Below are 22,950 nucleotides of genomic sequence, written 5' to 3' on the forward strand. Positions count from 1 at the left end.
AGGGTCAGTCTGTGTTGTAGTGGGAGGGTCAGTCTGTGTTGTAGTGGGAGGGGCAGTCTGTGTTGTAGTGGGAGGTCAGTCTGTGTTGTAGTGGGAGGGTCAGTCTGTGTTGTAGTGGGAGGGTCAGTCTGTGTTGTAGTGGGAGGGTCAGTCTGTGTTGTAGTGGGAGGGTCAGTCTGTGTTGTAGTGGGAGGGGCAGTCTGTGTTGTAGTGGGAGGGTCAGTCTGTGTTGTAGTGGCAGCACACAGCATGTGACTTTGGGTGTCTGTGTTTGAGTCCTTGTCTGGATGGAAGTGTTAATCTAGGTGTAAATCTCTGTGTGTGATTTCAACCGTGTATCCTTGTGACTGTGAGTCTAAGTGGGCGCCAGAGTATGGGTGCAATTAAAGAGTCTCCAGTCAGTACATTAAACAGATGAGTGATGAAATTAGGCATTGGCGCCATCTAGCTATAAAAAGAAATATCTGGCACACTTTGTAACATTGGAGAAGCAATGTTGACCGCGTTAATAAGGTAACGCATGCAGGTAAAAATCTAATTACGTTATAATCATACATGGGACCATTACGCAGTAAACTCTGTTGAGTATGAAAAACAACAACAGTTTGTTTGAAAGATGAAACAGGAAACACTATTGGTTGTTGTGATGAACATGGAAGGAGAGGAAAATAAATCCTCAAATTTGTCCCTAGACGGTGACCGTCAAAGAGGCCCTGATTCTGCCACAGAATCCTCCAAAATTTGACAAGATTGAGGACATGGCGATGCTGACCTTCCTTCATGAGCCCGCTGTGCTGTTCAACCTCAAAGAGCGTTACGCAGCATGGATGATCTATGTGAGTACAATGTCGTAAAATATGCAATATTTAAAAAGAAAAGAAAAAAACTACACGGGAGCTCCAGTGGTGTGCGGATCCATTATTTCTCTTCTACAAGCCATCAAATAACAATAATGATCGTTTTAAACTATTCATCGACACTCGATTGCTGCTACTGAAATAATGAGAAATGTACCTGCCCCTGTATCTTATTGCCCCTGTATCTTATTGCCCCTGTATTTTATTGCCCCTGTATCTTATTGCCCCTGTATCTTATTACCCCTGTATCTTATTGCCCCTGCTGTACTTTGCATGGTTTGCTTTCTGCACTTCTCAGACCTACTCTGGGCTGTTCTGTGTGACGATCAACCCCTACAAGTGGCTGCCAGTCTATATATTATATATACTGCCCTGGAGACGTTTTCTCAATAAAACTGATTTAGGAGGAAAATGGCCTTCAGTCTGCATTTCTTATTACTGGAAAGTGAACAGCTATTGAAACGGTCCCAGATATAGGCAGGCAGTTTAAATAACGTGTTGACTAGCGTTTAAATAACGTGTTGATTGGTCTTTAAATAACATGTTGACTAGTGTTTAAATAACGTGTTGACTAGTGTTTAAATAACGTGTTGACTAGTGTTTAAATAATATGTTGACTAGTGTTTAAATAACGTGTTGACTAGTGTTTAAATAACATGTTGACTAGTGTTTAAATAACGTGTTGACTAGTGTTTAAATAACGTGTTGACTAGTGTTTAAATAACATGTTGACTAGTGTTTAAATAACGTGTTGACTAGTGTTTAAATAACATGTTGACTAGTGTTTAAATAACGTGTTGACTAGTGTTTAAATAACATGTTGACTAGTGTTTAAATAACGTGTTGACTAGTGTTTAAATAACGTGTTGACTGGTGTTTAAATAACGTGCTGACTAGTGTTTAAATAACGTGTTGACTGGTGTTTAGAATTTCAGGCACCACCAAGTTATGAAGAATGTTGATTAGCCACATGTTCTTCTCAAAGGGGCAGCATCTTGTCTCCAGGTGGTGTCGCTCAAACTGATCAGGCTCATAGAAGACACTGACAGAGAGACATGGATGTGTTCATGCATCAGCCATACTGTTTGTCCATCTTATTCTTTTACTTCTCGTTCATGTTTCCCATGAAAGTATTGGACTGCGATAGTTTTTCATCAGTCTTTCAAACATCGACCTTATCTGTTAAATAACTGTCCATCTTTGTATCTTTTAAATCTGTATGATGCCAGTATTCCTCGATTAACAGTGTTCCTGGAATTCTCCAGCCTGGGTTCTTCTTGAGATGTTTAGTCTCTAGGTCTACTACATCTTTCAAACCTGTCTCGTCATGTGGACAACCAGCAGAAACACCTGCCAGTGAGTAAAACCTTGGAGGACTAAGAGCATGGGTAAACAATGTTATGATGCACAGATGAATTTGTGAAAGTCCACCCGTCTCTGTCCATTTGTTCAACACAGGGTGACTGCTGTGAATATAAGCATTTAATCAATTCTTACACACTGCGTGCCTAGTTTAAGACACATTGAAAACTGCAAAACTTCACACATCTTGATGGCATCTTAGACTTCTTGATGGCATCTTAACCAATGAAGGAAAATATGTCCTCAGTTCATCTTTGTAATAGTTTTATTAGTTCCATCATTGTATCTGAGTAAAACGCTCCTATATTGCATCTCAATTGATTTCTGTGATCCGTTCAGTTCATGTCACTGATCTCGGCGCGCCTCCCCATCCTCCTCAGTTCCGGTGCCGCTCTTGGTGTTGAGCAGCCCCAGTCCGGGACGACCGGGGCAGTACCAGCTGGCACCCAGCCGGTAAAAGCCCTGGTACAGGCCCCTCCAGCTGAGGCACCCCAGAGCGCCCCCTAGCAGCTGTGTGGGGAACTGAGGGAAGTAAGCCAAGAGACAGAGCAGCAGAAACACCCAGAGGCCCAGCAAGAGGACGCAGAACAGGAAGAGGATGCGGAGAGGGGCGTCCGCCGTGCCGCCCAGACTCAGGTACGGGCCGAACACGGCCGTCTCCTCGGCCAGCAGCAGGCAGCAGAGACAGAGGAGGAAGACGTCTTGTGAGACCTCGTAGCCCCTCCACAGCATCCCGGCCCTCAGGCACTCGGACTTGCTGTCCCCTTCCCGCAGCAGCAGGAGAGACTGGCCGCCGGCGTCCTCCAGGGGTGCGGCTAACGGTTCGTAGCAGCATCCCGTGGCGTTCTCCATCAGGTCCAGGAGCCGGCGGAAAGCCAGCCACAGCCCGCCGGCCGCCCCGAGCCGGGAGAGGTGACGCAGGGAGAGGGAGATGGAGCGACGGATGGAGAAGGAGAGGAGGAAGACGAAGGAGCCCACGAAGAGGCACGTCCAGCCCCAGCCCGAGCGCAGGAACATCCTGGGTGTATAGGAGAGGAGGGTAGAGGAGAAAAGATGACAGAACAGTTAGGCCATGTTCACATTTACAGCCAGGCAAATCTGATTTGCTGCTGAAGTCATTAAAGGAACACTCCGGCCATTTTCAACCAGCTTTGTATCATTAGTAGTCAGAAAACTGTAAACAGTTTTGAAGTCTGTCATTTAATTTGACAGTTATTGAGTGTTAAATTGTGGACCAGTGACATCACTGGTCCACACTAACTCAAATTAATAACTCAGTAACTCAAATCAACTCTCAATAACTGTCAAACATTCTGTCATTCATCTAGTTTGACAGTTATTGAGAGTTGATTTGAGTTAATGAGTTATTCATTTGAGTTAGTGTGGACCAGTGATGTCACTGGTCCACACTAACTCAAATTAGCGGGATCTCGTGTTCAACTTTTTTTTAAACCAAATTCTGTTTTTTCTCTCTCTCTCTATCACTCTGCCTAGGTCTCTCGCCCACAGGAAACCCAGGGTAAAAAAGTTAAATCGCTGCTGTAAAACATCATGAATCTGATGTGTGTGTGCGTGTGGGGGGAGGATCTCTGAACTGTGCAGTTGAACAGTTCAGAACCAGCTCAGAAAGTCCCTGAAAACGTGTAATGGTAGAAAAAAAAGAACATGCAGCTAATCTTTTATGTATAATAAATAACATCAATTGATAAACTAAGTTAAAATCATACTAAGGTCAGGTGGTTGACATGCAAACTTTGTTTATTTTGCACTACTTTAATCTTAAAGTTCTTTTTTGGGTATATTATGCTTTATTGACAGATGTAAAGTGTGAGAGAGAGACAGGAGGGTGAGGGAGAGAAAGAGAGAGAGTAGAACAAGCAGCAAATGATCACAGGCCGGATTTGAACCGGGGGTCACTGCAGAAAAGACTGATTCTTACATGGTACACACTCAACTCACTGAGCCACCAAGGAACCCCTGCTAGCTGTCATTTTAAATGTATTACTTCATTCAACAGCCAATCAGTAAACAAATCCTCAAACAAACTGCTAGCTGATGTAGGAGTCTAGTCAGTCTCTGAGTCTAGCTCAGTCAGATAAACAGCTTCTCACTCGTTCAATTCCAACCTACTTCCCTCTTTATGCTCTGTGTTGTTGTCAGTCTGAACACAGTGTGTAGAATTCAGAAAATGAACTTCAAACAGCTCATAGCTCAGCAGGTTGAGTCCCTGTTTCTGTGTTGCTACCTGACAGGTGGATTATTGGTTTGAATCCCGATGGAGGAGACATATTACAGCACCGCCCGTATATTTTACGTCACCAGCTGTTTACGCCTAGCGGCCCACTTTAATATGCTCAAATGAACTAGAAGTGTAATAAAAACTAAAAGAAGATTGTTATGCCTATTTCCACTTTTATTCAAATACAAATAAATTATGGATGGAAGACAAAAAAGCACCAGTTAAAGGAAAATAACATAAAGAATGTGATGAAAGCACCTGACTTTAGTGTAAATATAATTTAACTTAATTTATTATTTAGTGTTATTATAAAAATAAAAATAAATATTATCTGCACTGTCCTTGGAGCTGGAATAGCCTTATGCATGTTAGAAATTCAATATTTTTTTCTACCATTAAAGGTTTTCAGGGACTTTCTGAACTGGTTCTGATAAACTGCACAGTTCAGAAACTGTGTCTCTGTGTGTGCGTGTGTGTGTGTGTGTGTGTGTGTGTGTGTGTGTGTGTGTGTGTGTGTGTGTGTGTGTGTGTGTGTGTGTGTGTGTGTGTGTGTGTGTGTGTGTGTGTGCATCTCCAGACAGTTCAATGCTGCTCCCCTTTTTACTCATATTGTTCATGTGATGACTTTTAATGGCAACAAATTCTGCTGGCTAAGAAAACACATTTGACACAATCTGCGTAGTGTAGTAGTGTAGTATGTGTAGTAGTGTAGTAGTGTAGTAGTGTAGTAGTGTAGTAGTGTAGTATGTGTAGCAGTGTAGTAGTGTAGTAGTGTAGTATGTGTAGCAGTGTAGTAGTGTAGTAGTGTAGTAGTGTAGTATGTGAAGCAGTGGAGGAAAATCAAAGTGACATCCTGACTGTGTGAAGTTTACATTTGGAAGTTGAAATTTTCCCCAAACATTTTTGTAATCCATTCTGAGCCTATGTGATTTGTTTGTTTTTTAAATACAAACATTACAGACTCAAACCTAGCTTGGTTTCACTGGAACATCACTGATGATGAGTGACATCACAATTGCTCGAGTGACCATGACATCATCGAGTGCTCGAGTGACATCACTGATGATGTCATAGACATTGTGACATCATCATCAGTGACATCATTACTGACCAAAATCAAAAGAATCCATTGGCAAAGACCACAGAATCGTGTGTTTTTTTTTTTCATTGAATTTATTTTGTTAAATTTCTATAGCAGGTGAGGGAACACAACGGTCATCTTGAGCATAGTTTTCAGAAGTCACAGTGTTTTAGACATTTTGACAAAAAGACAATGAAGGAGTTTGGGCCAAGAGGAAAGGTCAAAACACACCTTCTCCTTCATGCTCCTCCAAGTGCACCATTCACTCCAAAAACTAAACCCCTCCCTCCCCGTCCCACAACCCCCCTCTCCAAAATGCAAACAGAACAAAACAAAAAAACAAACTCTGCAACAAATAGATATATTTATATTATATAATATATATTTACTCTTTAAAAATAGAACTTCAGTCTAGTGACTAACATCTGTACAAACTACAAAAAAAAACTATAAAAACAAAACCGATGCAGGCGCCCCCTCTCTGCCCCTCCGTGCCACTGTCCTGTCCTGTAAATGCTGCTTTGCTCTTGTTTTGTTGTATTTTTCAACACTGCTTAACATTTCTCTCATGTCTCATTTACAAAAGAAACCAAAAGCTGCCACTTAAGGAAAAACAAAAAACACAAACACAAAAGTAAACAAACAAACACAAAAGTAAACAAACAAACAAAAGTAATAGAAAACAAACAAACAAAAGATCTGGAAGGTTTTCCCTGCATTTTAACCTGGCAGTGATGTGACCAATACTGAGGCAAAAGGAAAGAGAAAGACAGGAACAACAGAGAATGTAAGGTGGATTATATGAGCTGCATACTGACAAGAAGAGTGAGACATGAAAAAGTGAAAGGAGGCAAGCTGAAGCACTAAAAGTGAAGCTGTGTGATGTCATCGATGCACAAACGACCTTGTCAATAATAATAATAATAATAATACCTTTATTTATATAGCGCTTTTCAAAACAAGTTACAAAGCACTTTACATACAGATTAAAAAAGGCAGAAGGCAGACAGTACATAAAAATTGCATACAATTAAAAGACACTAGGTAGACATTAAATATACCATGTAAACGTGTAATATTAAAAAACTAGGAGGAATAGAACAATAAAATCACAATAAGATCAATAAAAAGCAAGTCTAAAATAGTGAGTTTTTAGACGTGATTTAAAAGATGACAGTGTGGTTGCTTCCCTGATCTCCTCTGGAAGGTCAATAATTGCATCCTAAAGCAGCAGCAAGGAAACAAAAAGAGAAACAAAACAAAACAAAACAAAAACAAACAAACAAAAGAAAAGAAAAGAAAAAACCCTCCCTTTGCATTCGATTGGATCATTCCCTTTGAAAACACATTGGGCTGAACGACACTATGAACGTCACCCAATGTAGAGCTTCAAAAAACTGCAGAAGAAAAACACAAACCTCATCATCACAGCTCCTTCAAGTAATAAAAAAAAAACTGCAGAGGACATTGAAGACAATTCCGACAACGATATCATAATTATGACATCTGATTTAGCTGAGGTGCCGTGACACTCTGTGAGCCAGAGAGCCTCTGCCGGCAAGATGGCCGACTGCTGACACATTGAAATATTCAGATGACGGCGATCACTAACAAACTGACGATGGCAGCATCTGAACATGCTGCTGGACAAGACAACAATATGGCGTAAACAAAATGGCATATTGACCCCCAAGCTTCAACATAATACTGTGCTCTGAGCGCTGTGATGACCAGATACATGATGAAGGCACAACGGTTAGTGTGAAGAAAACACTGAGTGTCTACTGCGTATTCCTCGGCTTGCTCGTGTTTTTTTACAGTGCAAAACGCTGACAGAGAAAGTGTATGTGTATATCTCGAATACAACAGAGCGTGTGCGAGACACAGCTCTCACTGGCAGTGTAACAGCTTGTACATGGTTCGAACTTCTGAAGTATAGTGACTTGACTGGAGGGGAGGGGGTACTGCATCTTAAGTAACGTTACACATTTGTTGGTGAAACGCAACGTTCCAAGTTAGCTTGGTTTCACGCTTTTAATTTGAAGGCCGAAACGGGAAATGGTTTGAGTAGATTGAATTGACACTGGTCGCGATAATTTTTTGGGGATGATGGCGAAGGCTATGCGAAGGCATAACCCGCCCCCTCTCTGCCTCTGATTGGCCTAGCGTCAAACTTCCATCCAAACACATGACCACAGACTGTAGTAAGAGATGTAATGCAGGATAGCCAAGCGAATGTGTTTGGATGGAAGTTTGACGCTAGGCCAATCAGAGGCAGAGAGGGGCGGGTTATGCCTTCGTATAGCCTTCGCCATCATCCAAAAAAAAACATCCCACACTGGTCTGCCAATTCTATCATTTCACACGTACCATTTCCCTTCTTCGCCTTCAAATTAAAAGTGTAACAATGACACGTTCGCCTGTGAAGCCTCGACCTGTTTGGATTATAATAACGTTAGAGAAAACAGCCATGCAGTTTTATACTAATTTATTGCCAAATGCTTTGGGAAACAACTTCATCAAGCTTGGTCAGAAAAGGTCTGTCTATTCAATGGAAACAACAGCACCAGTGCGACCTGTCGCGTGCGATGCTACCTTCAAGAATGAGGACGTCTGAAACAAGTTATTTTTTAATCACCTATATTAAAATGAGATACCTAAATTAAACAATCATCTAGTTAGGTAACTAGATGATATTAAGCTTCCTTGCATTACAGACACAACCTTTGTCTCAGGAAGTAAACAGGAAGTAGCCTCACCTGTAGAGGAAGTGGGTCCTCTTGGCAAAGATGCTGTACGGGGACACCCAGAGGCTTAGTGCCGGCCCAAACACCACCAACGCCGACAGCAACAGGTGGAAGTGGCGCCGGAACGCGGTGTTACCCAGGAGCCGGGCCGCCAGGTCCGTCACCACCACCAGCATTGTGTTGAGGAACATCTGGACCCAGAACCACCACTGATGGGATCTGGACTCAACTTCTCTGAGACAGAGTCAATGAAAATAGACTGCTGTTGTCTCTGAATGCAGCAGTGTACCGTGTTTCATGTGAAGAAGCTGTAATCCACTGTAGAAGGTACTTGAAATGGCCGTTCTAGCTGTGGATGATCTTTCCTGCATGAGACAATTCAGCATACACTTAGAATCCTAGAGACACGGCGTCAGTACTGAGCAAAATACAACCGCTCCAGTCCTTTTGAAGACTGGGCTGCGTTGCTGGAATGTAAGGGGAAAAAATGGGGTCCTGAAATTATTTGACCGAAATCCAGATCTGCTGACTGCGTGGAGAAAATGGGTGAAGTCCACTGCGGTCATTCAGTTAGCTGCTAGAGTAGAGTGTGCATGGCATGAAGGAAGTGACAGCTGGCTTCACGCATTCCACAGACTCCAGCAGTCATAAATGTGCACACTGTAAAATCCCCACAGCCAGATTCCTCTTCCAATGTGTCGGTGCAGCACAGCTCCAGTAGATCTAGTATCTGCTTGTGTCAGTGCAGCACAGCTCCAGTAGATCTAGTATCTGCTTGTGTCGGTGCAGGACAGCTCCAGTAGATCTAGTATCTGATTCATCAAACATCCAATCCCTTCTGCTCGTTGCTGGGTTAAGGATCCAGTTTTAGCTTTTCCATGCATTTGTCAAATATCGCGATAAGGTTGTTGCCTCAGTCTTGTCTGCTTCAATGCTAATCTCCCAATGTAACCGGTCCTGATCCAATATGTTCTTGTTGCTTGGCTGTGGCTCAGCCCGTTTGGATTTAACACGCAGTGAAGAATGCCAGCAATCCCCCAGAACTCCGTGAACTTGTTGCTTTGCTGCAAAAATGTGGAGTTGAGCTCGTACCCGCGGTCTTCTCTGACCTTGTGTGGTGGCTTCCTGTCGACAGGCGATTGTCACTGGCCAGCCCTGTATTTCTTGTGTAGGAGCACAATGGCCGCCTCTGTATTGCAGTCAGCATTGGCTGCCGTTAGCAGATCTGGTATATTACCTTGAGAGACTTCTGTCCAGCAGCGCTAAAGCTATGACGCCTCCCCTCCCTCACACCCCCTCCCCTCCCTCACACCCCCTCCCCTCCCTCACACCCCCTTCCTTCCCCAGTAACTCTAGTTCCCCAGTCTCTTCTCTCTCTCATTCACATCCACCCTCCCCAAATGATGTTGTCACCTTCCATGCATCTCTTGGGCCTGGGAGGTGTCACATTGATCCTACTGAGAAGATCACAGGTCACAGAAAGGCTGAACTAGAGACACTGAAGTCTTGTACCTAACTTTTGTTAGACTATTATATATATATATGTTTTTATTATTATTTATATTTTTATATATATTATTATAGTGTTGTGTGTGTGTGTGTGTGTGTGTGTGTGTGTGTGTGTGTGTGTGTGTGTGTGTGTGTGTGTGTGTGTGTGAGGTGTGTGTGTGTGTGTGTGTGTGTGTGTGTGTGTGTGTGTGTGTGTGTGTGTGTGTGTGTGTGTGTGTGTGTGTGTGTGGTGTGGGGTGTATAAATAGCAGTAACCTCTGGACTGTATCTGTGCTGAGACTCAGCTGCTGAGAAAGTCTGTCTCTGTCAATCAATGAACTGGCCTGCTCACCCCCACCACACACACACACACACACACACACACACACACACACACACACACACACACACACACACACACACACACACACACACACACACACACACACACACACACACACACACACACACACACACACACACAACCCCTTATCTATGTCCTGCCTGTCACTTTTCTTCTTCTTGTCTTCTTGACTTCAACATATTTCTTATGAAAATACGATGGATTCTTGCTTTAAATCCAGTTAGAAGAGGTTGAGATGTAGATAAATAAGTTGAGGAAGAAACGTTGGAGAAGTCTTTTTTTTTTTAGTCTTGAGACATTGGATGTGTAATTGAATAGTAGGAATGTGATCCTAACAGCGGGCATACCAGCGTTAATCACTGTGTCTCCCATGCTCCCTCTGTCCTGACATCCTTCATCCATGTCATTTGTATCTGTGGGACGTCTTTCTGACCCAACTGAACTCTGATCCACCTCAGGCGCTTTCAGCTGTGAACTTGTCTGTCCTCTGTCCTGAAATAAAAGTTGACCTGGTTTCCAAATGGTACGTGTCTCTCTCCTCTCTTTCCAGCTGACAAATCCATCCCAGTCCGATGTGTACTAGACAATAGACATTGTATGCATGACAGAAAAGTGGTCATTTTCTGAACTCATCAGACTGTTCTAAGCTGTTCTGTTATCTGCCCACTTAGTCATTCTATCATCTGTGCATCTGTGTCAGAAGATGACCTCATCTCTGTCCTGACTAACCCTGTACCAAGTTCTGTCAGATTCTTTTCCAGACTGTGGAACCACTGGTGAACATGTCTGTATATTAGACATTGAACATTGTGGAAGGCCTTACATGTTTCCCCTTTGGTGTTAATTTCTTATTTTGTACTGTGCTGTTTTTAACTGTGATATGGATCTCCCTGCATGGGTCTGAAATAAAGAATTGAATTGAATTGAATATCCACATTACCGATTATTATTTATTTCCTGACAATATTGTCGCAATATCAACATTGAGGTATTTATTTGGTCAAAAAACCAGGCCCTGTCCTGTCCCTGTTAAATATAGACGAATAAAAAAAGAGAGTTTAGTCACATGACAGGTATCTTTAGACTATTTAGATGTAATGCATACTTTGCGGTCAACCCCCCTTCCTCAGACCACACCTCCTTTTTTTTAAACCTCTGCCTTCATTGTGATCTCATTGTGTGACTGCATCTGACACAGTGGTGACTGGTGATGATCTGATGTTGACAGAAGGACAGACAAACACCTGGCAATGTGCCAGAAGACTTCTATCATCTTAATCCCCACTCCTCTTGCCTTCAAGATGTCTGTACTTTTATTTCCCTTAATAATGATTCTGACTTTCTTATGAAGATGTATTGTTATAGGTAGGTATTAATGCTGTACCTGGCCTGTGAGTGACCCCGTATACAATTTGGTGTTAGGAGAATTTCTCACTTGAACTGAGTCAATGGGTCCCTAGACATGAAAAATCACAGAGGTGCTCGTCGGCCACAGAGTCACGAATGACGCTATGGCCAAATCAATCATGATGAAAATCTAGCTTTTTTGTTTCTGAGAGTATATACACATCTAATACCTCCATTCACACTGATTATGGTCTGCAGAATTCATTTCTGATATTGTTATGATCAATCTGGGTGATTTTGACTTTGAAAGGTCATGGTCATTTTGCTATTCTGAAGACCTTGGCGATAACTTGGCCATCTTTAGCAGTCAATCAATCAATCAGATTTATTTATAGAGCACATTTAAACATGACATATCAACCAAAGTGCTGTACATAGGGTAGATACACAGGAGCCTCTGATCGGCTGACCTGAGGGCTCTAGTGTTGGAGTAGGGGGATAGGAGGTCTGAGATGTAGGAGTGGGGCTGGTTGTTGAGTGCTTTGAATGCAAACAGGATAACCTTGAAATCTATTCTGTAGCGTACTGGAAGCCAGTGAAGGGAGGCAAGGACAGGAGTTATGTGGTCTCTTTTGCGGGTTCCGATCAAGAGTCTGGCAGCGGCGTTCTGTACTAAGTGCAGACGGGCAGTAGTAACAGGTATAATAACTCAATATAGCTATAGCAATATGTAGCAGCATCATGTTATGGGGCTACAGGCGGGAGGACAGTAGGAGGAATATCTCTCTGCTTCTATGTAAGAGTTAACTTGATGCACCAGGATTAGTGTTGGGGGTAACTCATTACAAAAGTAACATATTACATGTAATATATTACTTTTAGCAGTAACTCAGTAATATAACTTATTACTTATAGGATTTCAATAATATTATACCAGTTACTTTGTCAAGTAACTCAAGTTACAAATTGAGTTACATTTGATTAAATCAAACCACATATTTCAAAAAGATATCATTTCCTAATCAAACTGTGTGTTTTTATGCAAATAACCACTATAGATGACAATAACAAAGGAAAAGAATAACATTTAGAATTTGTTTACACTGATTTCGAGGCCGTTGAAATTATCTTTTGGGATGGTTCCGGGGCGGCAATGTCATTCTGCTGCTGCTGTTGTTTTGTTGAACGTAATGCAAGTAATGCAAGTAGTGTAATAAGTAACGAGTTACTCTACACAGAAAGTAATATTGTAAAGTAACTTATTACTTTCAAATGAAAGTAACTAGTGATATGTAGTATATTACATTTTGAAAGTAACTTGCCCAACACTGACCAGGACAATAAGCTCACAATAAAAGACGTTTGTTCTCAAAGTTACAAAACCACCAAGACCAGACGCACAGCCTCCACCTTACTCACTCTGGAACACTGAAGACTGTAAATGCTGACATCCTTTAAGGCCATGTTCAGACTAGGAGGCCAAATCTGATTTGTGAACTTTAGTGAGCTATTAATGACTTTATCCAGATTGGTTTTGTGAGTCTGGATGCTCCAAGTCTGATTTGTGTCACTTGTCCCAAACCACATATGGAGGTAGTTTCCAATCTGCTTTCGACTGACTGGACGCGCAGATCCACCAAATCTGATTTGAACGTCACTTGCAACTCATCATCAAATGCTTCTGCGCAGGAAAACCACGTCACCAATGTACGTCGTTCCCATAAAAACCCATGCAGATAGGCTGTTTAGGTCTGGACACACAGATCCGACTTGAGAATCAGATATGTGGCAGTGCGGACACACTCCCAAATCAGATTTGGGAAACCAATCAAGATCATGATGATTAATGACTTTATCAGCAAATCAGATTTGCCTGTAATGTGAACACGGCCTAAGACGCTGACTGCTCACTGATTGTCTCATTTGCCACAGCTGTGCCAATTGTCCGCAACTCACCGGCAGACCGGAAGTGGAGGAGAGAGCGCACGCACGTTAATGGATACCAAAGTAAAAGTCACACAAATAAAATAAAACATCCCGCGCTGCCCTCTTTACACATACATTTAACAGTTACATTAACAACAGGATTGTCCTTCAGTCTTTCCATCTTCACTAATGTTTCTTCTTTGGTATCACTGCTGCTTCATTTGACTTTTTGATTCCACATCTGCTCTAAACATGAAGACACCTTGTTGTGTTTTAGGAGGGAAATCGTCTCAGTTCAGGGGCGTAGTGGAGGCTAAACACACTTAAACACACTGTTTACCCACCTCTTTCAAATGAGGCAGAGTTTACTCACCTATTTTCAGATCAACTTTATAACTCAATGAGGGGAAACAAGGTGGATAAACTAGCCTACCCACCTTGGCTAGTTTACCCACCTCTCTATTTACCACTACACACCTGTCTCAGTTTTATAATTTATTTATTATTTTCACATTTTCTCCAGCAGCTTTGATACACTCCCTGGAATTAATATAGAAGAAATACCTTATTGATTCATGGAATGAAAAACTTTATTGATCTTTACAAACATTCACTTTGGCTTCACATCACATGCTGGTAAAAGACTCTGGTTCAATCTTTCTATGCATATAGTCACTTAATCATCAACACAATCAATTTGTGAAACCAGCATGTCAGCACTGTGGAGGAAAACAATGTGCATTACATTTGTGGTTCACTTTTCTTAACAAAGTTACAAAGTGTTGGGAACAAAATCAACATATTAACAAATATTCCGCCATAGTAAAGATGTTTTGCTGTCTCCATTAAGGCCCATGCAGTGAAGAGAAACAGCAGAAAATATTACAGCAACAATACAAATAGCCAGAGATGGAAAAGTACACACATTCTTTACTTAAGTAGAAGTACAGTTACTTGTGTAAAAAAGACTCTGGTAAAAGTAAAAGTACTGATTCAACTTGTTTACTCAAAAAAAGGGGGGAAAAGTACAGCCTCTGAAATGTAGCCTACTAAGTATAAAAGTATATAAAGTATTTCTGCAAAGCTATACCGAACCTCACATAATATTAATATAATTCAGACTATTAAACTTAAAAGATCCCCTCCAAACACATTTTAAGATGTAGGCCTATATAAAAAAAACTTTACTTTGATTAATAATTTGTCTGATATGGTTTGTCCACAAAAAAGTTCAATAGGCGATCATTTAAATCCTTAAAATAACATCTACTTTGTCTCCCTCATTACATTGCATCATTGATGTGATGTGACATGTTACAGGTTTAGCCCGTCACTTTAAATAGGCTACATTGGCACTTTATATAATTCAATTAAACGTCAAGGGTGTTTTATTTTGAAAGTTGTGACAGGAAGTGGAGTTGTTCACTTGGTAAGCTTGAACATACTGCGCCTCCGCCATTTTGGCCCAAAAGGAGACTAGTGAACCCTGTCTGTCTATGGTAAAAACAGCATCTAGTAAAACATTCCGCCTACAAAGTGCAGTAGCTACAGATATTATTTTTCAACTTCAAATGAATCTTCCCGGTCACAATGCATTGTGCTGCTGCTGCTGTTGTTTTAGGGGCCAAGATGGCGGCGGTGCTGCTTTGGCGCTACCGCAGCGCCTCTAGCGGCTGTTTCCAAAAATGCATCACACCACATGCACCACACGCTCTTTCCTTCCACCCTCTTTGGCTTGATACAGAAGGGGAACGCACGCGGATGTTTCTGCAGGCACTAGAAAGCTGAGGAGAGCGCGAGACAAAGTGAGTGAGACAAACAAACATTACATGTTTTCGTCTGTTGTGCTTTATACTGAAGTCACGAGCCTGCTTTGAAAATGTAATGAGAAGTAGATATTTGTGTTCAAATGTAGGGAGTAAAAGTACAAAGCTGTCATAAAAATAAAATACTCAGTAAAGTAGCCTACAGACACCTTTAGTAAAAATAGTAAATATTTCAGCCTTAAACATCCATTCCATCTGCCCAGATTTCATCAAACAAGGGAATCCTCAAATCCTCCTGCAAGCTGCAATTTAATTCATTTTCCACATCTTTTACACACACACACACACACACACACACACACACACACACACACACACACACACACACACACACACACACACAACACACACACACACACACACACACACACACACACACACACACACACACAGTGTCCCTGCATCTTCTGTTCTGTTGACAGTGAATGTTGGTTAAAGTGTATTTACAGTAACTCACTAATCTACAGTGAAACACACACGCCCACATTAAATTGAGTGCCAGCCACTTTTGGAGAACGGACGCTCCCAGTGCCAGAGTTTCAGAGCTTTTTTCAGTGATTTCTCGAGGCCCACAGAATATTGTGTGATATTACTATGTAAACAATGAACACGCAAAAAGAACGATGAGACTCTTTTCTATCATCAGCAAAAACAGGTTTATTGATATCATTTTCCGTTCTTTAGTTATCAGCCGGAGAAGATAGCTTGATTTAACAAAAAAGAGCCTTTTTTTTCTAGAAGCTGAGATAATGGCCCTTTTGTGAAATTAAACATTTCAAACACATCACTGACTCTGAAGCGTTTGCCAACCCTGTCCTGCTGCCTGGGTCTGTCTGGGTGTTGTGTGTGTGCTGCTCTGCGCCCCCCCCCCCCCTCCCCTCCCCTCCCCTCAACTGCACACTCCTCCGTATGGGAGGTGGCTCTCGCTGAGTTTGCTCTGCACTGTGAAGGGTGCGCGTCGCGACATACAGCTTTTTTACAGCTTCCGCGTGTGTTTCACACCGGCTCTTATGCTTCCAGTTGAGAATAAAAACAACTCCACGGCTGATCATGTGAATGGGCTGTTGCAGCGGACATGGAGGAGCTCAATTGTGGGAGCAGATTGGCTGCTGCTGGCCCCGCTGCAGGCACATCTAACGTTAAAACGCTTCATGCATATCGATGCATACGGATGCGATGCGATTTCCGTTTCCCCAACGACTTATTCTCTGTTTTTCTCTGCCTTTCTGTTAACCTGGAGAGCACTGTCGCCACCTAAGGGTTCTGTAAAATAGGTTATAGACCTCCAATAGCTACAATAGTTGTACCAGAGATGTATCAGGGATTGATCCACGTCCCACCGTCAAAAACGCAATTGACGACAATCGTCGTCTTTGGCACTCTACGTCAGTATTTGAATTGACGACAGCTGTCGTCAATGGCACTCAATGAGTTAAGGTGTGTGTGTGTCAGAGACACGCCCACATTAAGGTGTGTGTGTGTGTGTGTGTCAGAGACACGCCCACATTAAGGTGTGTGTGTGTGTGTGTCAGAGACAGGCCACATTAAGGTGTGTGTGTGTGTGTCAGAGACAGGCCACATTAAGGTGTGTGTGTGTGTGTGTCAGAGACAGGCCACATTAAGGTGTGTGTGTGTGTGTCAGAGACAGGCCACATTAAGGTGTGTGTGTGTGTGTGTCAGAGACAGGCCACATTAAGGTGTGTGTGTGTGTGTGTCAGAGACACGCCCACATTAAGGTGTGTGTGTGTGTGTCAGAGACACGCCCACATTAAGGTGTGTGTGTGTCAGAGACACGCCCACATTAAGGTGTGTGTGTGTGTGTCAGAGACACGCCCACATTAAGGTGTGTGTGTGTCAGAGACAGGCCACATTAAGGTGTGTGTGTGTGTGTCAGAGACACGCCCACATTAAGGTGTGTGTGTGTCAGAGACACGCCCACATTAAGGTGTGTGTGTGTGTGTCAGAGACACGCCCACATTAAGGTGTGTGTGTGTCAGAGACAGGCCACATTAAGGTGTGTGTGTGTGTGTCAGAGACACGCCCACATTAAGGTGTGTGTGTGTGTCAGAGACACGCCCACATTAAGGTGTGTGTGTGTCAGAGACACGCCCACATTAAGGTGTGTGTGTGTGTGTCAGAGACACGCCCACATTAAGGTGTGTGTGTGTGTCAGAGACACGCCCACATTAAGGTGTGTGTGTCAGAGACACTCACAAGTCTTTTTTTTACTCCAAGTCAAGTCTCAAGTCTCTTATGGACGAGTGTTCTTCTATCATCTGCTGGATCTCATCTGGTCACACACAGTCGCGCACACACACACACACACACGCACGCACAGTCACACACACGCACAGTCGCACACACAGTCGCACACACACACAGTCGCACACCATAGGTGTAGTCCCGGTGTAACGCGTGGGAACGGCGTTACCATACTTCTCCAAGGGGTGTTTTGTGTGTGTCAGTGTGTGTGTGCATGTGGAGCCAATAAAACGAGTGAAACTTGACAACGTTGTCATTCGTCCTATATTTAAGGTGGGCTGAATTATTCACACAGCATCAACTCGCGGCTTGAAGAAAGAAGGAAACATTCCACCTTAACTATATTTAAGGTGGGCTGAATGATTCACACAGCATCAACTCGTGGCTTGAAGGGAAAGGAAACATTCCACCTTAACTAGCTACAGCGCGGGGGAAACCTCAGTTTAATAAAAGCTATACTGAAACACAGGGGCGGTTTTAGCATCAGAGCTTTGGGTGGGCTCAGCCCACCCAAAGGTGATGGACCGCTGAACCCCTAGGGGGGTCCGGGGGCATGCCCCCCCGGAAGAAAATTTTGTACAGTTTCAAGTAAAAATGGATCAAACTGGCGCACTTTGAGATCAAAATGAAGAGACTAGATCTATGAAGAACTACACACATCAATATCTTCTTTACCGTTCTGTGGTTTTACAGCGATGAAAAAATAATTGTTTCCCTATATATACTATATATATTCTGCATACAGGTTCTATATGGTAGAATTATGCTTGCATAAATAATACCAAAATCACTTCAGGGGAGTTTCAAGTAAAGTAACATTTTGCTTTGTAGGCAAAACAAAAGTAAAATTATATCAAAAGGGAACTTCCTAACTTATTGGCTGGAATAATATTCCGACAAGATAATAATATACTGTAAGCACTAAAGCAGGAGTTTGCAGTCAACTAGTTGAAATTAATATGTGGCAGTATTTGTGGGGGTCAAAATCTATGTAGGGTGTACCACCACAAATAGATCAGTGTATGGGAAACACTGACTATTAAATTGTGTGACTAGAAAGACACAAATAAATCTGAGAAAATGTACTTTAATTTTGAACAACAGCACTACAACGGTGGCATTACAAATGGTATTATGAAATTATTGTGGGAAAAAACAAGATCTGACTGGTTGGAAGTTGGTAGGCTACCACCACCACAGCGTGCAAAAATAGGGAAAGAAGGAAAGAAAAGTGAATAGCATGCCATGCACGCATGTTAAGCTATCATCATCATCACATCAAACAGGCTGTGTAAAGCAGCCACTTGCGATTCTGAAGGGCTTAATTTCATTCAGATAACAAGGGACCCGTTTGAAAATATGTTTGTCACTTATGCCCATATGTTTCTCAAAAAACATTGCATCCATTTACACCCACTTTACTGCGAGCTAGCATGACATGGCTGGCTGGTGCCATGGTAGCCTACCTACCTTCCTCCAGTCCACCTGTTTGTCTGGCAGGCACAGCCACAAGTTCTTTTGTTTAGCCTACGAAACAACGTTACGCGCTAATTTGCATATCAATATGCGCTAATTAAGTAACTACTAACGACTCTGACTGCTCAATGCTCACCTCACAGTTTCATTGATCATGAGTGGGGAGAACGATTGTGTGGACTGTGGAGGACCACTTCGCTGCTGTACTGTGTGTGACCTGTGTGAAGTGATGTGGGATTAGGCAGATAGATGGAGGAGGGAGCGCCTGCGCAGCCGCGGTTCTAGAAACTTTTCGGGTGGGCTGAACCCCCCTAAATGTTAGTCTCAGCCCACCCTAAGAACATAGAGGGGGGGGGGGGAAACACGCACACAGCGCATTGAGTGTAGTCAGAAACTGCTACTAATGACCACCATGGATTTGGAGAGGGAAAAAAAAAAAAAAAAAAAAAAATTTTGCCTCTATTTTTTTGGGTGGGCTGAGACTATTTTTGGGTGGGCTAAAGCCCACCCAAAAACGGCCTAGAACCGCCCCTGCTGAAACATACTGGCTTTTTCAGCATCAAAATATATTTTTTTCCACCAGTACCTCACTATAACTGTAGACAAGTTTCCTGGGCCGTTCCTAGGGCGGCGCCATAGCAGCCTTTCGTGTCGCCGGCTTCCGTTTAAGTCCACATTGCGTCCACAGCAGCGAGCACTCATCAGAAGGCAGCAGCCGAAATATCCAAACTTTTTTACAACGATCGATAACATCAGCTACACTAACGTTAGCAGACGTTATTAACAATGGGTTATTCTGGAACACATTGTGCAGTGCGTGGCTGTCACAAAACACAGTGCGCGTTTCCATCCACTGCTATTTTGCGAATTATAGAGCTGACAATCACCTCGTGTTTGAGGCTGTCTGAGCTGCTGATCAGCTGCTAGACCCGATATACAGCTCTGTTAAACACATCTAACGTTATTAATTTAAAGTTTCTTGATGATCTACAAGTAGACAAAGGTAGCCTACCATAACGCCATTTCTGGATTACCAGGTGCGACTCGGCAAACTAACGTTATAATCCCAACCCGATCTCCCAATTTTATTTTTAAATAGCAACGTTTGTGGACCAACGTTGCTATGTTACAATTTCGTCTCCGAAATTGTAAAATGGTAATCCACGGAGCAGATAGTAGGTGAATACAATTTCATTCAAGTCTAGAAGTGAGTCGCCTTAAAGTTAATATCCCAGTCTTCTTCTGTTTACCACGGCGGGTATTGTGCTGCGTATTTACCATGATTTACCATGTGTAGCCCTATTGTGTGGAGGCTACACACGGCATGTCATGTTTTGCAGTGATCAAGGCAAACTGGGTTGTTTTTGAATGGAGAGACACCTAACGTTAGTCTGGCTGACTGTGACAGAGGAGAGGACAGTAACCTAAGTCTGACTGACTGTGAGAGAGGAGAGGCTGTAACCTAATGTTAGTCTGACTGTGAGAGAGGAGAGTACTGTCACTGTAACCTAACGTTAGTCTGACTGACTGTGACAGAGGAGAGGACAGTAACATATTATGTTACTGTCCTCTCCTCTCTCACAGTCAGTCAGACTAACGTTATGTTACATAACGTTAGTCTGACTGACTGTGAGAGAGGAGAGGACTGTAACCTAACGTTAGTCTGACTGTGAGAGAGGAGAGTACTGTCACTGTAACCTAACATTAGTCTGACTGACTGTGACAGAGGAGAGGACTGTAACCTACGTTACGTTAGTCTGGCTGACGCTTCGGAGCTTTTGAGATAGTTCATTGCGTTGCCGTCCACCGCCATTTATTCCTCAAAATACGCTATAATCCTGCCTGTAGTTACGTTCGGCCATTTACACATATTATCTTCCCATGTGTCCACTGTCAACGGGTGTGGGATAGACACTCTTTCATTAGATAGGAGACTCGCAGAATGATCCCAAGTTTGCATTTTTTCGGCGGTCGCTATGGCTACTACGGTAGTACGTTACGCTTCTCCGTATTCACAAACACCAGAACCGACAGACACGATCGCGGCCGAGTCCGGAAGCAAACCGGAAGTGCCCAGGAAACTTGTCTATAACAAGTAAAGATGAAAAAGGCAGCCAAACATCCTTTCATTTTTCAGACCAGCTGCTAAAAAGGTACGTTTACAAGCATAAAGAAACAATGTTAAAAGCGTGTTTCTTTTCAACGCGGTTGAATCAAAAGTTAGCGTTAATCACCCCATTGCAATTTGCATCGCCAGATGCCAGTTGCCTTGTGCAACTTGTGTGATCGCTGGTTGAGAGATTGTTTAGCTGTTTGTGTTGATAACTGACTCATGACTCTGCTCTGCTGTGCCCATATACGTATTTTAGTTTCAGAGCTGCAAATGTCACGGGCTTCTGCAGTGTTTATAGAGGACACAAGTTAGTCGTGTGTCAGTGACAGTGGTTTGCAGCACTTGAGGAATCCGTGAGTTTGCTCGTTTAATTCGTTGATATAAGCGATTGCCCGCCCCGAACGATTAATTAATGAATAGGCTGCGTGAACGTTAGCGTGTGTGCGTGCGCGGGGGGGGGGCTTTGTTGGGACCTGTGCGTGTGCAGGTGCCCCCCATATAGGTGCGTTCCCCCACTTCTCTAGATAGCACTACACCTCTGTCGCACACACACACGCATGATAAGATGGCTGTGTGTGTGATGCTGTACAGAGTGAAGCATCATGTCAGCAGCTGTGTTTGGTCACAGTGTGTTTCTCTCTCACTCTATCTGACACAGAGACACTGAGTCACCAGACTGATAGAACCCAAACCCAGGGTACAGAGCTTCAGTGAATGAAGTTTGGAAGGTGTAGATGTGGGTCAGTGTGTCAGAGGAAACTGTGTAGAAGGACAGAGAGCCAGCAGGCCAGTCGAGAAACACTGCGACTCTGTTAGAGTCAGAGGAGGAGGAGGGGAGAGGTATGACTGTGTATCTGTTATTGTGATAGGCAGAGTAATGATCATCAGAGCAGCACAGACCCCAGGACTTTTCATTCCCTCCAAGCTCACAGTCAGCACCCCCTCCTCTCCTGCTGATTCCTCTGTAAGTCACTCCTATATCAACCCCTCCTTTCCTCTCCACCTCCCAGTAACAGCGACCAGTCAGACCATCTCTACACAGCAGCTGAGGCCACCCGGTGTCAAATCTCTCTGGGTGATCAGGATATGGCTGCTCCTCTCTCACCCTCGTCACCTTTCTGTTGTCTTCAGACAGGAGGAGGCGTCTGCCTGCTGTGTTTGGGTCCAGTGTGAGATCACAGGCATCTGATGAGACAACAAGACTCAATACAGCAGCAGCTTCTCATCTAATACACCTGCTGTGCTTATTATTTTATTAATTACTTCACTGTTAATTATTCAACAGTTTAATTTAGGTTAATACTTTATATTCATGTATTGATTTAAATGACAAGACAAGACAACAAACCTCTGATGACATGAGCAATGAGCATGAACATATGATGAAAAGAGATTAATGACAACAGGGATCAACACACACACACACACACACACACACACACACACACACACACACACACACACACACACACAGGCATAATTAAAAAGATAAATATTTCACAGCACCAACACCTTAAAGCACACACATGCTCCGAACACAGTCGCACACACACACACACGCGCGCACGCACACACACACACACACACACACACACACACACAAATGCAGGCATACACGTGCATACAGACACACACACAAGCTGCGCGCACGCCTGTACACACGGACACATGTGCATTGTAACAGTCACAAATGCCTAGATCCTCTGTTTTGGGAATATTGTTTGGTTGCAGTAACATACTGGTCCACTGTGTGGCGCTCCTTGTTTTGTATTGACTGTATTGGTTATACATTGGTTGTACTTATTGGTTTACGACAACAGGGTTGGTTAAGACGACAGGACGTCCAGGGAGCGGGGAGGAAG

General features: G+C 43.1%; 1 protein-coding gene and 1 pseudogene across 2 annotated transcripts in view; both read right to left on the reverse strand.

Moving 5' to 3' along the window:
* Window positions 1–2,564: 2,564 nt before the first annotated feature.
* LOC310796690 (fat storage-inducing transmembrane protein 1 pseudogene) lies at window positions 2,565–8,477 on the reverse strand (annotated as a pseudogene). The gene is made up of 2 exons: window positions 8,299–8,477; window positions 2,565–3,237 (listed from the first exon to the last, which is right to left on the reverse strand). The product of its transcript is annotated as a fat storage-inducing transmembrane protein 1 pseudogene (transcript).
* Window positions 8,478–8,631: 154 nt separating this feature from the next.
* The window catches only part of LOC310796691 (uncharacterized protein), a gene marked incomplete at both ends in the record, with an annotated part of 58,498 nt that continues 44,179 nt past the window's right edge, over window positions 8,632–22,950 (reverse strand). Inside the window, 3 exons of the mRNA XM_083658936.1 lie at window positions 8,632–8,651; window positions 9,700–9,743; window positions 11,956–12,070. Of these exons, the coding sequence (XP_083515062.1) occupies window positions 8,632–8,651; window positions 9,700–9,743; window positions 11,956–12,070 (179 nt within the window). The remainder of the gene's footprint in view (window positions 8,652–9,699; window positions 9,744–11,955; window positions 12,071–22,950) is intronic.

Source organism: Poromitra crassiceps (genome assembly GCF_964638095.1).
Source record: "Poromitra crassiceps genome assembly, chromosome: 23".
Taxonomy (NCBI): Eukaryota; Metazoa; Chordata; class Actinopteri; order Beryciformes; family Melamphaidae; genus Poromitra; species Poromitra crassiceps.